Source organism: Sturnus vulgaris, chromosome 4, assembly GCF_052056855.1.
Source record: "Sturnus vulgaris isolate bStuVul1 chromosome 4, bStuVul1.hap1, whole genome shotgun sequence".
NCBI classification, from domain to species: domain Eukaryota; kingdom Metazoa; phylum Chordata; class Aves; order Passeriformes; family Sturnidae; genus Sturnus; species Sturnus vulgaris.
In genome coordinates, this window is record NC_142246.1 from 18,002,104 (window position 1) to 18,016,442 (window position 14,339).

The following is a 14,339-nucleotide window of genomic DNA, read 5'->3' on the forward strand; positions in this document are numbered from 1 at the left end:
AGGCAAATTAATAGTCCCATTTGCCCTGAATTTATTGAAACTTAGTCCTTGTGTTCATAAATTCAACACGGACAGTTTTAACCTAGACAATTTTTAGTGTCTTCATTCAAAGTTTTCTCTGTAGAATTTCCTATATGAAGATGTACCTTGCACAAGATTGCAGCTCTGCTTAGTCAAACATAGTCCCAGTTAACATCTTTTGTGTGGTAGCTAACAGATAGCAAACCTTACTAAATTGCATTACAGAGGAGTTGTTTCTAAAATAACTCTTCTGAGAAGTTTGTGCAGTCACTGGAAGGTGGGTTCATGAAGTACTCATGCATCCTAAACTGTATTAAGTAGATTTTTTTCTGATGAGACAATTGGCTACAAGGAATCTGTTATTTAACCAAGTGCTTGAGGAAACACATGATTGATATAAATCAGAGTGATGTGGCTGAGGTTTTCAAAATTAATTTTGCACTATAAAGGCTGCATCTGGACCCTTTCTTCACACACTGTCTCTCGGGTGGATTTTAGCAGAGATTTAGTTTGGGGGTTTTTTTTTACCTCTCTCTAGCTATATAAAGTGTGTTTCACCATGGGAAATGTCAGGTTTTCAGGCATGGAAGAAATGCAGATAACAACTAATCCTTGGATGCAATTGGAAATAGGTTGGCAAACAAGGCCTTTTTACAGTGATTTTTAAACTTGTTTTTGGTGTAAAACCGAAGTATGTTACAAGGGCATTATAGAAGACTTGGCTATCTAGATCACATACCAAGGGATTCATTCAGTTGGGATGAATTTGCAGTATATCCAAAACATCTAAATGCATTCTTAAAAATGAGAATATAATAATTAGAAAATTAAGAATCTAGATAAAGAAGCTTCAGGGAAACATACCTTGCATGGAAGCGTCAAGGTCTCTAAGATACCAAATATAGTTAGAAGCCTATTTCTGTCAAGTGTAGGAAAAAATTTTGGGAATGATTTCAAACCCAAAAGAAACAGTTCTCTCAAGAATGTAGAGTCTAAGCAACGGGTAACACATCTACAAAGGATTGCCTTAGAACTTTAAGAATGTAAATGTCAAGTGGAGTAGCTGGCAGAACCAAATTGCAGTAAATAATGCAAAAGACTTTGTTGGGGTTCTTTGGCCATGGAAGAGCAGAATGTGCAGAGGATCAGCCTTACAAAGAAGAAAGGGGCATTGTGCTGGGGAAAAAGGGCTTGATATTAAGGATAATGCAAATGTGTCACTAGAGCTAAATTGGATACTTGCCTCAGTTTTCAGCAGGATAACATTGAACATGGAGTAAGCTAGGAGGGCAGTCCATGAGCACTGAAGTTTTGGAAGAAAGATAACAGACTCCTGGGAGCTGAGGCCTGAATTTGGGTCTTAGCACTGGGTTTGGTATGAGCTATATATAGCTTCATGTCTTCTGATAAGAAAATAATTTGTAGCTAAACTGCTGGCTCATCCTATGCTAAATCATGGTGATGGGTTTCTTATAGGTATTTTTATCACTAGAGATGCAGCGTTTTCAAGAGATGTGCTAAATTTAAAATGCTCTTAGATTTTTCACTCAGAATTTTCTGAAAATTTGGAGAGGACTACATGAAATAGTCAGAATGGAAGAGTTGACAGCAGTAGGATGTATTCAAGTTATTGAATAAATAAAATATTTCTACTTGCAATAGATATCTTTTGAAATTAATTTATTTGGCAGTACAAGTCTCTACAGAACTGATTGAAGAGTGGCATCTAAAATGATAAGCCTGTTAGCCAGTTTTATTTGTGCACCCTAACCTCACCTGCTTTTACTTTTTTTAGATACTAAACCTTACTCAGGCATTAAAGGATGAAAAGAGTCCCATTCAGCTTGTTCAGATGCCACGTGTGATTGTAGAGCGAAGTAGCACTGGAAGTCAGGGCCGAATTGTTCATCTGAGTAATGCATTCACACAGACCTTTCATAGCAGGAAGCCTTTCTTTTCCTCCTGGTAGCAACAAAAATACATGGGAAGAGTAAGTTTCTCTTAACTTTAGAAAGCTACTTCTGTGTAAAGGCTCTGCAATAATGTACTTCTGCTGTGTACCAAGAGCTCTGACTGCCAACACCTCAGAACTTAAATTCTAAAGACTTAAGAAATGTATTTTGAATGTAATAAAAGTTTACAATTTTTGTGTCAAAATTGTGAATTCTTATGTCAGGGAATGGAAAGAATTTGTCCATACTGTATTTTTATAGGCTAAATTAATGTATTCTGAATAAGGGAAGACAGTTTGCATATGCTGAGAAAGCAATTTTGAATACAATAGGAATTTTTTGTTTAATATAAATGAGAATCTATACACTATCAATTTCTTTTTATATGGCCTTTAAAAAATGTTCAGAATGTTACCTTTGATTGTAAAAATGCTTTTCCTTGGAATTTCTTTCTGTTATTTTAAACTGGTTATAGATTTTTGTAGACTAGTTACTTGAAAAGTCATGCACTTAAAAAAATCTAAATCAATATGTTCTTGAAAAACAAGTTAAAGAAAGGGAGAAGGGGAAAAAATGCTCCAAGTAGGCTTTTTTTGCACACGGGGACCAAAAATAGTTAAATAGTTGTATTACTGAAAAATTCAACCGAAGTAAATACACAGTTTCTACTGTGACAAAATACACTGAGTGTATGTTTCAGAGGTTGAAATTTCACTGTAGAGTTTAGTATGTGTTTATTTAAGCACATATGTGGAAATCTGTGATATTTCTTTGAAGATGCATCACAATGAAGGAACTGAGTTGCACCGTGTTGTTACAGGTTTGTTTTGCCATTATTGTAAAAATGTGTTCATCACTTTTCACCAGAGTGGTTCTTCTGCTAATGGCAGAGGAACTAATGTGTTCATCACAAAGCCAATCTGCCTTCTAAATTTCTAGCTAAACAGTTTGTTTGGGATTTTTTGACTGGAAAAAAAAAAGGAACTGGAATACCTGCAGCACAGAGAATTACTTTCATGCCCTGAATAATGTTATGCTCACCTGCCAATTTCCATTTGCATTTATGTTTAAGTTACCTAGTTTAAGACTTGAGAGTAAAGTTTCTAGGTCTGTGACTTATGTAATATGGTAAATATTTTTATTTTAATAATTTTCTGACATTTACGACTGGGAAGGGGAGAAAGATTGCTGCTTTTGTGAAACCTTCAGTATTTCAGACAATGCTGTGTTTTGTAATTCTAAGCAATATTGTCGAACTCAGAAATAATAAAATGCTTGTATTTTATATAACTTTGAGTGGATGTAAATATTAATGTAGTGTGTCAGCAACTTCAACAACCTGAAATGTAAAGCCTTAAATGTAAAACACGGTGCGGTGGAGTTGAGAATGGAGGGAAGTGCGTTTATTACCCCGCGCTGGTTGTTTCTGTCCGGGCGCTTCATTCATCAATGAGCGGTGGGCAGGGCCGCGCTCTGGGGCCGCCGCGCCGCTGGGGGGCGCCGTCCGCCCGCGCGGCGCGGTGCCCGTCGGGAAGGAGGCGGTGCCATGGCGGCGGGCACGGAGCGGCCGCAGCCCGCAGCGCTCGCATTGCTCGGGCCGGCGCCCGGCGCGCCCAGCTGCCCTCACGGTGAGCCGGGCTCGGGGGGCACCGCCCGAGCGTCCCTGGGCTCGGCCCCCGCTGCGCTCCCGGCGCGGGCTGTTCTACAGCAGCCTTTGGGAGGGCCTTGTTCTGGAAGCTCGGCTCTTGCAGCGGAGCAGTGAAACAGATCTGCAGGTGTTCCCTGTGTTATCGTGTCCTCGCGTTTGTCCCTAGGTCCTGCGCTTCTGTTTGTGAAGACCAGTCAAGGAAGAGAGGAAGGAAGAAGATTCTATGCTTGTTCGGCTTGTAGGGATAGAAAGGATTGTAACTTTTTTCAGTGGGAAGATGAGAAGGTAAGAGAGCGCTGCTTAAAGCTATGCTCAAGACTGAGGGCTACGAAGATGATCAGAGGTGTGGAGCACCCCTCCTGTGAGGAAGGGCTGAGAGAGTTTGGGTTATTCAGCGTGGAGAAGAGAAAGCTTCAGGGACACCTTATAGCAGCCTCCCAATGCCTGAAGAGGGTCTCCAAGAAATCCAAAGAGGGACTTTTTGCAAGAGCATGTAGTGGAATGACAAGGCGTGATGACTTTAAGCATTAAGAGGACGGGTTTAGATGAGATATTAGGAAGAAATTCTTTACTGTGAGGGTGATGAGGCACCGGAAAAGTTGCCCAGAGAAGCTGTGGATGCCCCGTCCTTGGAAGTGTTCAAGGCCAAGCTAGGTGGGGTTCTGAGCAACTTGTGAAGCTCTCTAGTGAGAGGTGCCCCTACCCATGGCAGGAGGGTTGGAACTAGATGATCTTTAAGTCGCTTCCAACCCAAGTCATTCTATGATTTTATGAAACACTGGTGATTTTTTTCCTTTATTTAGCAATTTTAAAAGTATGTTTTATTGTGGAAATCTTTGGCAAGTGCTCTTTTCTAAGCTTTCTGTAATAGCTGATATTTAGCTGAGCACTTATTTCTGTCAGGAGAACGTGTTCCAAGTATAGCTTTCAATAAAGGCTGTGTACATTTTGAGAGAACCTGGCATTTGTTATTCTATTGCCAAAACATATGGGAAGTTTGCCAATGCTATGCAATGTTGAACACAATTGGGTACTTCTAATCCCAAGATGCCTTTGCTTCCCATAATTAAGATAGAGAAAATCTATTGGATACAAACAACAGTGGGGTATGCAAAATGCTGAGGTGGGGCTTGGCATGATGCTCAGTAGTCTCAGAATATCTGCAACAATTTCTCTTTGTCATTCATTTTGAATATCACTTGTATTATGATGTGTTTTCTTGTATTGAATTTTATTGTCTCCTCCTTTAAGCAAAACAGTTCCATAAGTTTTGACTAAATGTCTTGAAACTGTTGTGAAACCATGGGGACAAAGTAGAAGATTCAAAGACGAGTGTGAGAGACTGAAATGTTAAAGACTCAGGTGCAGATTGTAACAAGGAGCTGTCATGCTTTTAAAATGGTTTCACACAAGACTTGGGCAACATTTCTACTGTCATCAGTTTTTCAGGATTAGATCATAATTCTTCAGAGGGAACACACCTACTGGCACACATTAATAGAAGGGATGTCTCTTTCTGTCTTCCTCATAATCACCTTTTGAGTTTTTCTCTGGGTATTACATGTGATAGGAGAATGAAATGCACAGTTTAAATTCACAATGAGAGACTTATGTTGTATTACAGCATGTCCCTTTGCTGCAGACGTACTTGTTCTTCTGAAACAACAAATGTGATTTTTTTCCTTGCAAAGTAGCTAAAGCATGAGACCTTTGATGCACCCTTTTTCCATGCTGAGATTTTATGTACAACACACAGCAGTAGCTGTTAGTTTTGTAACTTTTCATCTATGCAAATTTTACAGGTGTCAGAAGCTAGGCTTGCAGCACGTGAAGAATATAATAGAAATCATCAGCCTTCTTTTACACACAGGCAGAACGTGGACAGGTATTGTTAATGCATATTTTCTTCAGTAAAGATGTAGTAGTACAGGTTTAGGTATTCTGAATGTAGAGATAACGTTTCACGATTATTTAAAATACGAAAAGAAGAATTTGGACAATTGTATGGCAATGGAAAGGAAACAGCATGAAACGTTTAACTAGAACATGGTATTTTCAACCCAGGAACTGGGGGGTTGGGGTTGAGGTTTTTTTGGTATATATAGTCATTCTTATGTTAGTACTTATAATGTGCTTACAAGAGGTCAGTAGCAGTTTATGTTTAAAAAACTTATTCCTGGCTTTAGTCTGCAAAAGTAACAGGCTTAACATTGTGAAAAGAAGCAAAGGTAGCATAGTAACAAGTGATGTCTGAATTTTGTGTATAAACATACAGGAGTTTGCTGACAGTTGATGGAGTCTTCACTATAATCCAGTTATTTTATGGAGATTCCCAGTATATTTGGTGATAATATTTTATGCATTTCAAAGTGTGCTTTGCATATTTCTTTTTTTATAAACAATGCTTCATTCTCATGGAGTTTTATGAGACCAATGTAAACTACATTATCTGTTTGAATGTCTGAACTCCTAAAATATAAAAATCCCTCCACAGGTCCCCTTCCTATCTTTGATAGAGACTTTTTTCAAACTTTGTTCCCTATTGTCTTTTGTATTTAAAGGTACAAGAATTTTGTTCTGTTGCCGTTATCAAAGAGGAGGTTTTGCCAGGAATGCCAGCAATTGCTATTGCCAGCAGAATGGGAAAAACACTCGGATCACCAGTTCCTGTGTAATATCACAACTACTCAGCTGAAAAGTCCAAGTCAACTTCTGTATCCACTGGAGAATAAAAAAACAAATGCACAGTATTTATTTGCCGACAGAAGTTGCAAGTTCCTACTGAATCTCCTTATAGATTTAGGATTCCGACGAGTACTCTCTGTTGGAACACCCAGGTACATCAAAGAGAATTGTTACACTTTCAAATAATATTTCTCTCTTAAAACTGTACAGCTTACTATGATTACTTAGTGAATGATCCTCCCCTAATAAGAGGTTCACTATGCTTTAATTGGTTGGGATTATCCAAGCATCTAGTGGGGTCTAGCTTTGATTTTACAAGATACCAGAGAAGACTGGCAGCACTGCAAATAACACATACACACTTCAGATCTCTTTGGTACTTGTGGAAGTGACATTGAGTTTCTTACCTTAGACTTTTTTTTCTGTGAGATGATCTAGTAGGCTCCAATGACTTCTCATCTTTTAAGACTAATCTACTTTTCTGACTTTTAGTAGAGCCGAATGGAATCACCCTAGTTTAGACTGCTCCTGTTTTCTCTATCTGTTTAGTTTAGGCTTAGTGTAGTACCAGGCATTCTTGTCTTGCAAGATCATTTCTGAAGTCGGTGATTATGTGTTAAATTTCTTTGTTTCATTTATACCTCAGACTTCATGAAACGATCCAGTCAAAAGCATCACAAGAAGAATTCAATGTTAGAAGCCTTCTGCTAGATATTGATTTCAGGTAGGTTTTAACAGATGCTTATGTACCTGAAGAACATATACAAAAATGTGTATTCTTACTGCTTTAAGAGATAAATTAGTGGTTGTTTTCCCTTTCTTGTCTCTGCATCTCTGTTCCTGTACACATACACAAATGACATCCAGTTGATGAGAAAAGTAAGTATCCTTAATAATTTCTCAGTATTGTTACGTATTCTCAGTAATCAGTACTGAAAGATGATGTTTTTCTTGAGGCCTGTTTTCACTCTCATTACCCCTTAGGATAAACAAAAAGTTATTTATATTTTTCTACTATTATCAAAACTTATTTTACAGGTATTCACAATTTTACACAGAGGATGAATTCTGCCACTACAACATGTTCAATCATCATTTTTTTGGTGGAGAGGTAAGGCCAAGTATTTACTGAGCGCTTTGGTAACAAAACGCATGTTGTTGATGCAAAATTTTGTAAGAAACTCATGACTAGTCTAGTAGAAAGCATCATGGGAAAACATGAATTAATTAAGAACATTTTAATAAAAGCAGCAATTAAGGTGTGTAAGCAACATTAATTAGCATAAATTTAATAGCTTTGAATTGAGTGGAAGGGAACTACTGGAAAGGAGACAGTCTCATTCTTCGATTTTCAGTAATGTTTTTATATGTTAGCTGAACAGGGCACTTGTTTCCAGTCCTTCAAATCTCTGTGTATTTTTTGGTGGGGTTTTTTAATGCTACTCAAGAGGAAATTCACCTCCACAAGAAGGGAAAAAAGTTTCATCTTCAAAGTTGAAACTTCTACAGTGAGTGGTTTATTGCAAGAGACAATATCTTTACACTTCTTTCTGGAAATTAACCTCTGTTTCTTACAGGCTGCACGTGAAACTTGCAGGAAATTCTTGTATGAAGAGAATGGTGAAGGAGTCATTATGGTAACTGATCCCCCATTTGGAGGTTTAGTGGAAGCACTTGCTTCTAGTTTTAAAAAACTGATGGCAATGTGGAGGGAGACAGAAAAAGAAGGTAAGTATTACAGCCAGATGGGTGACTTGTGCTGTAAAACCACTTTAAGGAAAAAGTACCTATTTATAAGTCTGATTTTTGTTACTCAGGTAAATGTGAGCACACTCATGTTATAATTTGTAAAGATGAACTACCATATATCTAATTTACTCTCTTGATATTTTTAGTTCAGTAATGTCCAATTCTCAAAGTCTGTCTTAAAAACTTTTCCTGTTTTTTTTCAAATCTACTTTGCAATTAAAATGGATTTTAAAGGTAGAGAAAAATAAGCTATTAAACCAGTACTGTTTCTTAGCAACCTAAGTGGATATCAAGAATTTAGTTACATGGCACTTACATCTCCACGTGTAAAATATGCCAAAACTTTCTGTCACCTAACTTTCTTCTGCCCAACTTGATGTACATATCCATGTTTATGTATTTGGAATGTTCACTAAACTTCTCATGCTGCATGTTTTTCTCCTATGTACACCAAAGTCTTTTCATTACTAGGTCATGACACCAAAGAGATGCCCGTGTTCTGGATATTTCCATACTTCTTTGAGTCTCGCATTCTTGACTTTTTCCCAAGCTTCAGTATGATGGATTACCAGGTATGGCTGAACCCAGTGAATCTGCTAAATACCAGTTGTGTGCAATGGGAAGAAGAATATGAGTGAAAACAGGTGCAGTGGCAGTGCTTTTCTGTAGCTGGGCCTTGCTCAGCTGGATCCTGTATTTCTGGATTCTGTATTTCTATTAGTCGTATCTGTGATACCTTGATCGTGTTCCTGTTATGTATCTTGAACTCATCTGTCATTTATCCATGAACTCTTTTCTTCTGCAAGGCTTTCAGTATAACACAATTTGCACTAATTCTGACAGGTGCTTGTTGCAGAGGTGAGAGGTAACTTGATGAAGAGTATTTCATTTTTCACAGATGTTGAAATGTCAGTGGGTAGTGCCCAGCCCTAGAAAAAAAATACATATATATTAAAAAAATTAAGGTCTTTCATTTCCAAAACTGTTGGGATCAGAATACCATTACAATGATGGAAATGTTTGGAATTACTTAATTAGTGAATTTGTCAGTGATGAAGCAATAATCTGGCATCAGCTTCTTCAATATTGTGTCCATTCTAAGCATAGTTTAAGCACACATACTTCAGTGTGTTTTGAGAGCTCAGTCATGGGTATTCGTGATGCTCAAGGTTTATATTTTCATGTAACAACTCTGCATGAATTTTGACACTGATGTTCTGGACAATGTAGTCGTATCTTGTAGAATGAAAATTTGTTGAAGAAAATGGAAAACCCATGTTAGGCTAGACTCTGCATTCCTGATCAGAGCTGAGAGTTTTTGTGACAAGTCTCTGAAGGCAGTGCTGGAAAAAGCAGGCTAATTGGATTTGCAACTTTGTAATTATTCTGAGATGGGTTAGATGTCATCTCTTATATTGACAGTCCATACTGTATGGATCCTTTTTGTTTAGCAGGTTGCTCTTGTAAACAGCTGCAGTGTTATCTTACGTATCCCATGCAATCGAGCAAAAAGGAATAAGTACAATATGATTATTTAAGTGTCGCTGGTGGGTTTTTGGGGTCCCCGTGGGATCCCCGAGACTGCCAAAGCAGTCCTCAGTGACAGGGCACGCTTCCAAGCCTTGCCTGCATAGATCTGCCTCATAGCTCGCCCTCAGAGCAGCAGAGTGAAGAGATCGGAACATGAAGAGAGGCACAATTCCATAGTTTATTCTATGAAGGTATCCAGTCTAGCAGATTCAACAGTTGGGGTTTCTAAGGGGTTTTTATATCTTTTGAGGGTTTTACTTTTTGCACCAATTACCAAGGGAATTCTAAATACTGACCAATCCACGAAGGATTTTACATTCAAAACTAGCCTATAGATACTGAAGGAAAATGAACCACTCATATTACAGAAAGATAACAGGTGGTCCACTAATGGGGGTTTGAATTCCTTTTTGAATTTGTCATTAAACAACCAGTTTCTTATCTTTAGGGTATGGTTTTCCATGGGGCCTGTTCTAGGGACACAGAGAGGTTTTCTGCTTTGAAAATGTTTTCTGCTCCCTCCACATTGAAGTATTGTGAGTCTAGCCTAATACTGTGTTTGCACAAATTTACAAGTAACTGAGACAAAACTTGATGTAGAATTTGTAATCTGATTTGGGATTATGGTCTTTTATATAAACACAAACATTTCATATGGTACCTATAAAGATAATAAATACGTAAATAGCTCTGCCTGTGCTTAGCATTCAGTTTAAGACTCTTTTTTATGGTTTTATTTTTCTAGGTAGACTATGATAATCATGCACTGTATAAACATGGCAAGACGGGTCGTAGACAGTCTCCTGTCCGTATTTTCACGAACCTTACCCCAAGTATGATTGTGCTTCCTGAAGAAGAGGGATATAGGTAAGATGTATTAATGCTCAGGTGACTTTTAAAAGTGTCTTTGTTCTTAAGTAGGGCATAAAGTCTCCAAAGGAGTTTGGGATGGTGCTATTCAGTAGTGTCTTGCCTAACTTGGATGTCAGGCTTAAGAGCACATTTTTCTGTCTCATTCTAAAGTTGCATATTATATAAGCAATGTGTAGGAGAGCTGAAATGTCTAAAAAGACATTTAAATTTTCCAGTGTAGAACGATGAAATTCCTTGTTTTGTCTGTAGGAATTATTGTCTACATCTACAAGTATGATTTACAGCTATGTCTGGTAATCAGTTGTTAATACAGTACTAAAAAATGAACTTGTGAGAGAAGCATCGAAGACAGAGGAGTTTAGTTTCGTTTACTACTGATACTGTTGATAATTTGACCTGAATTTTACTATGTGGATGTACCGTGTGTAAATGGCCTAAGTGGTCATTTATGCAGCAAAGATATCATTTTTAATTCAACAAAGTGATTTTGCAGTCCTTATATTTATTGTTAAGGTTCTGTAATATTAATTGTTTTGGAGCAAATAGTGGACCAGTACATCTTTTCCCCTAGATTTTGCACTGTATGCCAGCGATATGTTAGTTCTGGTAACCAGCACTGTGAGATATGCAATTCATGTACATCAAAAGTAAGTATTTTCACTTCTTTCTGAATGGAGGTTTTAGCAGTAGTCAGATAACAGCCTCTGCAATAATTGCTTTGCTAAAAACCTCTTCTGATACTGACTTCCATAGGAAACCCACAGCAGTTCAGTTTCACAGACTTACTGTTACCTTCACAGTACATCTTTCATAACTCATTGGGAATTAATTTCTCTTTCCCTAATTCCTTTGTGTTGGAAAGAGGACAAGACAAGTTTGCTACTTGCCACTTAGACCAGAACTTATCCAGCTGTGGTCTGTTGACACATGCATTTTTTCTTATGCTTTGAAGCTGTAGAACTTGCTAATTTCAAAATTTCATCTGTGGTTCTCACAGATTCCCAGGACTGTTTTTCCTGAGTTACGGTCCTTCCTACAGAGGAGTTGTTCTGTAAACAGTGGGGAGCGTACACGAGTAGTTCTGTTTTAAGATAGAATCAGTGGGGGAGTTCAATAGAGAAAATAATTTATTTGCCTTTTGCAGGATGGCAGACGATGGAAACATTGTATTCTCTGCAAAAAATGTGTAAAACCCTGTAAGTACAGAAAAATATTTTCTGAATAAAAGTGCACTTAGTCCAAAGAAACTGAGATTCCAAACCAGATGACAAAGTATTCTGTGAAAGAAATAAAATGTCGTAATTCAGAAGACATAGAATAAACAAAAAGTCTTGATTTCATACAAGTTGCTATTCTTTAGGCGTATTTGCACTGTGTGAAAATGTAATAAATTCTTGTCAAGGCACAGTAATTTTAATTTATATTTATCATGGCAAAGCAGAAATATTTCCTAATTTTGTAAACTTTGAATTTCATAAACAAGTAGGCAATTACTAAAGTGTTTGAGAGATCACGAAAAAATAGTTTAATGCACAAATTTAGTTGTATTTATACCTCTGTATAAATAGCTGTAGCAGTTATTTTTGTTACTGTTACAAAAATAAAAATCTGTAGGTACATTGTAACATCTGCACTATTTTTCTTTTGAAGATGACACAGAGGATAAAAGTTCTAATGGCAAAAAAATTCACACATAATTGCACAATATGTCTAGTAGTGTGATAAGGGACCAGAAAGTGACTACATCCATCTCTGTAAAGCTAATCCAGAATTAAAAACCTGGTAGTGTGGCCTATATTTAAAACTTAGTTTCAGAATGTTTGTTTTAAACTTTTCTGAGATCATAAATCGTATTCTATATTTTGCAGCTTGGTTTCACTGTAGCAATTGCAACTGCTGCACTCTTCAGAAGCACAGCTGTGGGAAGAGTGATGTTGGCTGTTTTGTTTGTGGCAAGGCAGGTCATAAGCGCAGTGCCTGTCCCAGTCTCTCCCGCACCAGAACAGCTCATCAGTAAGTGTGATATTGCATTAATACAGTAAAACATGGCATTCAGATGAGATGAGAACTTCTGTCATGGAATCAGTTCAGAAAGAGATGAATTTTGGGTTTAGGTGCTGATGTCAGCTTTCACTATTGCCCACTTGCTGCATTGCTGGGGAGTATTTACTGAAGGGAGGGTATGATAAAAGGCTGGTCACTTCCTGGGGCTCCCAGTTCCCTATCTGTGGATTTTCTTTCAAAACTGATTTATATGAATTGCTAACTTGGTAACTGGTGCATGGAGCTCTGTCAAAATTACTGAAAATTGAAGTAATGGAAAACTTTTATCCCCTTTGAATTCCTCGTAAAAGGGCAGAGAAAAGAGTCACTATAATGGCTTTATTGCTTCTTGTCTCTTTTGCTTTGTTGTAGCATATTTTGCTTTTTTCCTTCTGGTATTTCAGGTGCTTTTTGTCATATGATCAAAATCTCCACCATTAGTGAGGATCACATTGAGTACTTCTATTCTTCCATGATTGTCGTTTTGTTACATGCAGAACAACACTGTACACATACTTGTATGTATCAGAGAGCCAAGTACATGGTGTGTGGTTATCTTCAGATGGAACTAACTGAAAAGAGGATTTTGCTAAGAGATGATCCAGCAGGTGGCTCAGTCTTTCCAGTTCAGGATAACTGATTGCACTTTTATAAATTTGTTTCCAGAGTAATGGGTTTTTCTGTGATTCTGGACTTGAATGGCTGTGGCAGTGGAAGGCAAATTTTCCCTCCCAAAACCTGTACTTATGTTACACAGTGAGGTTCAGTCACCCTCTTGTATCAGAATTCAGTCTCACCAGGTGCCTACTGGATGCCAGATGGGTTGAGGTGTATTGCTTCATGTCTTACTGATACTAAACTGGGTTTTGCTTAGGGTGTAATAGACATTCATTTTATATCTCTTTCATAAAAATCCCATCTCTTAATGTTTCTTTTTTCTTAGCTAAAAAATTTTAAAAGGATGCTAAAAACATTTTATGAAACCTCATCTGGTTTTTTTTGAAGGAAGATACTGTTCTGTCAGTTGTACCAGAATGGTTTTAGTATTTTCAGGCCATCAGTTAGTTCTTTTGCTGTTTCATTGCAGAAGATAGCTTAGATTTCTTTTCCTAATAAAAATCTAGTATGTTTTGTTATAATTATTCAGTGTTTTGTGTTATGGCATCTTCTGTCAGAGACAGAAAACAATCCACTTGCTAGTTGTATTTGGGTCCTGTACTAATTGCAGGATGTTTCCTAATGGTGTTAAACTTAATGTACTCTCTTCTAAGTCTTTTTATTATATATTCAGCATGAAACTCTATGTGTGTTTTTTTGTACTTGGTGAGTAAGTTTCTTGTTTTCAATATCTATGTAAATATAAATGCTGAATAAATACATAAAATGAATGTATAATGGCAATAAAGTGGGCAGTTTTGTGAAGTTGAAAGATCATAACATTCTGAAATGGAATGTTCCTTGTACTTTTTGTGACAGTCCTTCACATACTGCCATAAAATTCATATACTTTTCTTAAATAACAGCAAATGTATTTGTACAGAGAAGTGTGTTCTTCATTTTATTCTAATCTCTGTGTTACTTTTTTTGTTTTACAGACCTGATAAAAAGAAAGAGCAGAAAACTCGAAAGAGAGTAAAGATGGGCATCTGTAGAAGATTAGCTATGAAGCATGCCATATTATCCAAGAGGAAAGTAAAGAATAAGAAAAAAAAGACATGACTTTTGTTGCTTCTACATAGTTGCTAATTTATTTTTTTATTGTCAGCCTTTTATCCCATTTTCTAAAAATGTAAATGCTAACATCCAGAATAAAACCTGATTGAATTAAGTGACAGTTC

General features: G+C 37.2%; 2 protein-coding genes across 3 annotated transcripts in view; both read left to right on the forward strand.

The window, feature by feature from the left end:
- Positions 1 to 3,903, forward strand: part of PI4K2B (phosphatidylinositol 4-kinase type 2 beta) — a 22,598-nt gene extending 18,695 nt beyond the window's left edge. The window contains exons 10-11 of one of the 2 annotated variants that reach the window (XM_088163232.1): positions 1,817 to 2,011; positions 3,788 to 3,903. In XM_088163232.1, coding sequence (XP_088019358.1) covers positions 1,817 to 1,990 — 174 coding nt within the window. In that variant the 3' untranslated portion in view covers positions 1,991 to 2,011; positions 3,788 to 3,903. Of the gene's footprint in view, positions 1 to 1,816; positions 3,264 to 3,787 lie in introns of those variants that run through there. The other variant, XM_014891510.2, reaches the window with a different exon arrangement.
- ZCCHC4 (zinc finger CCHC-type containing 4) lies at positions 3,493 to 14,329 on the forward strand. Its single transcript, XM_014891478.2, has 13 exons — positions 3,493 to 3,601; positions 3,788 to 3,906; positions 5,424 to 5,506; positions 6,183 to 6,458; positions 6,953 to 7,030; positions 7,345 to 7,417; positions 7,884 to 8,034; positions 8,527 to 8,627; positions 10,331 to 10,452; positions 11,030 to 11,105; positions 11,603 to 11,654; positions 12,327 to 12,471; positions 14,097 to 14,329. The coding sequence occupies exons 1-13, from the start codon at positions 3,520 to 3,522 to the stop codon at positions 14,218 to 14,220; spliced, it is 1,482 nt and encodes a 493-aa protein (XP_014746964.2). The 5' UTR covers positions 3,493 to 3,519; the 3' UTR covers positions 14,221 to 14,329.
- Positions 14,330 to 14,339: the final 10 nt, after the last annotated feature.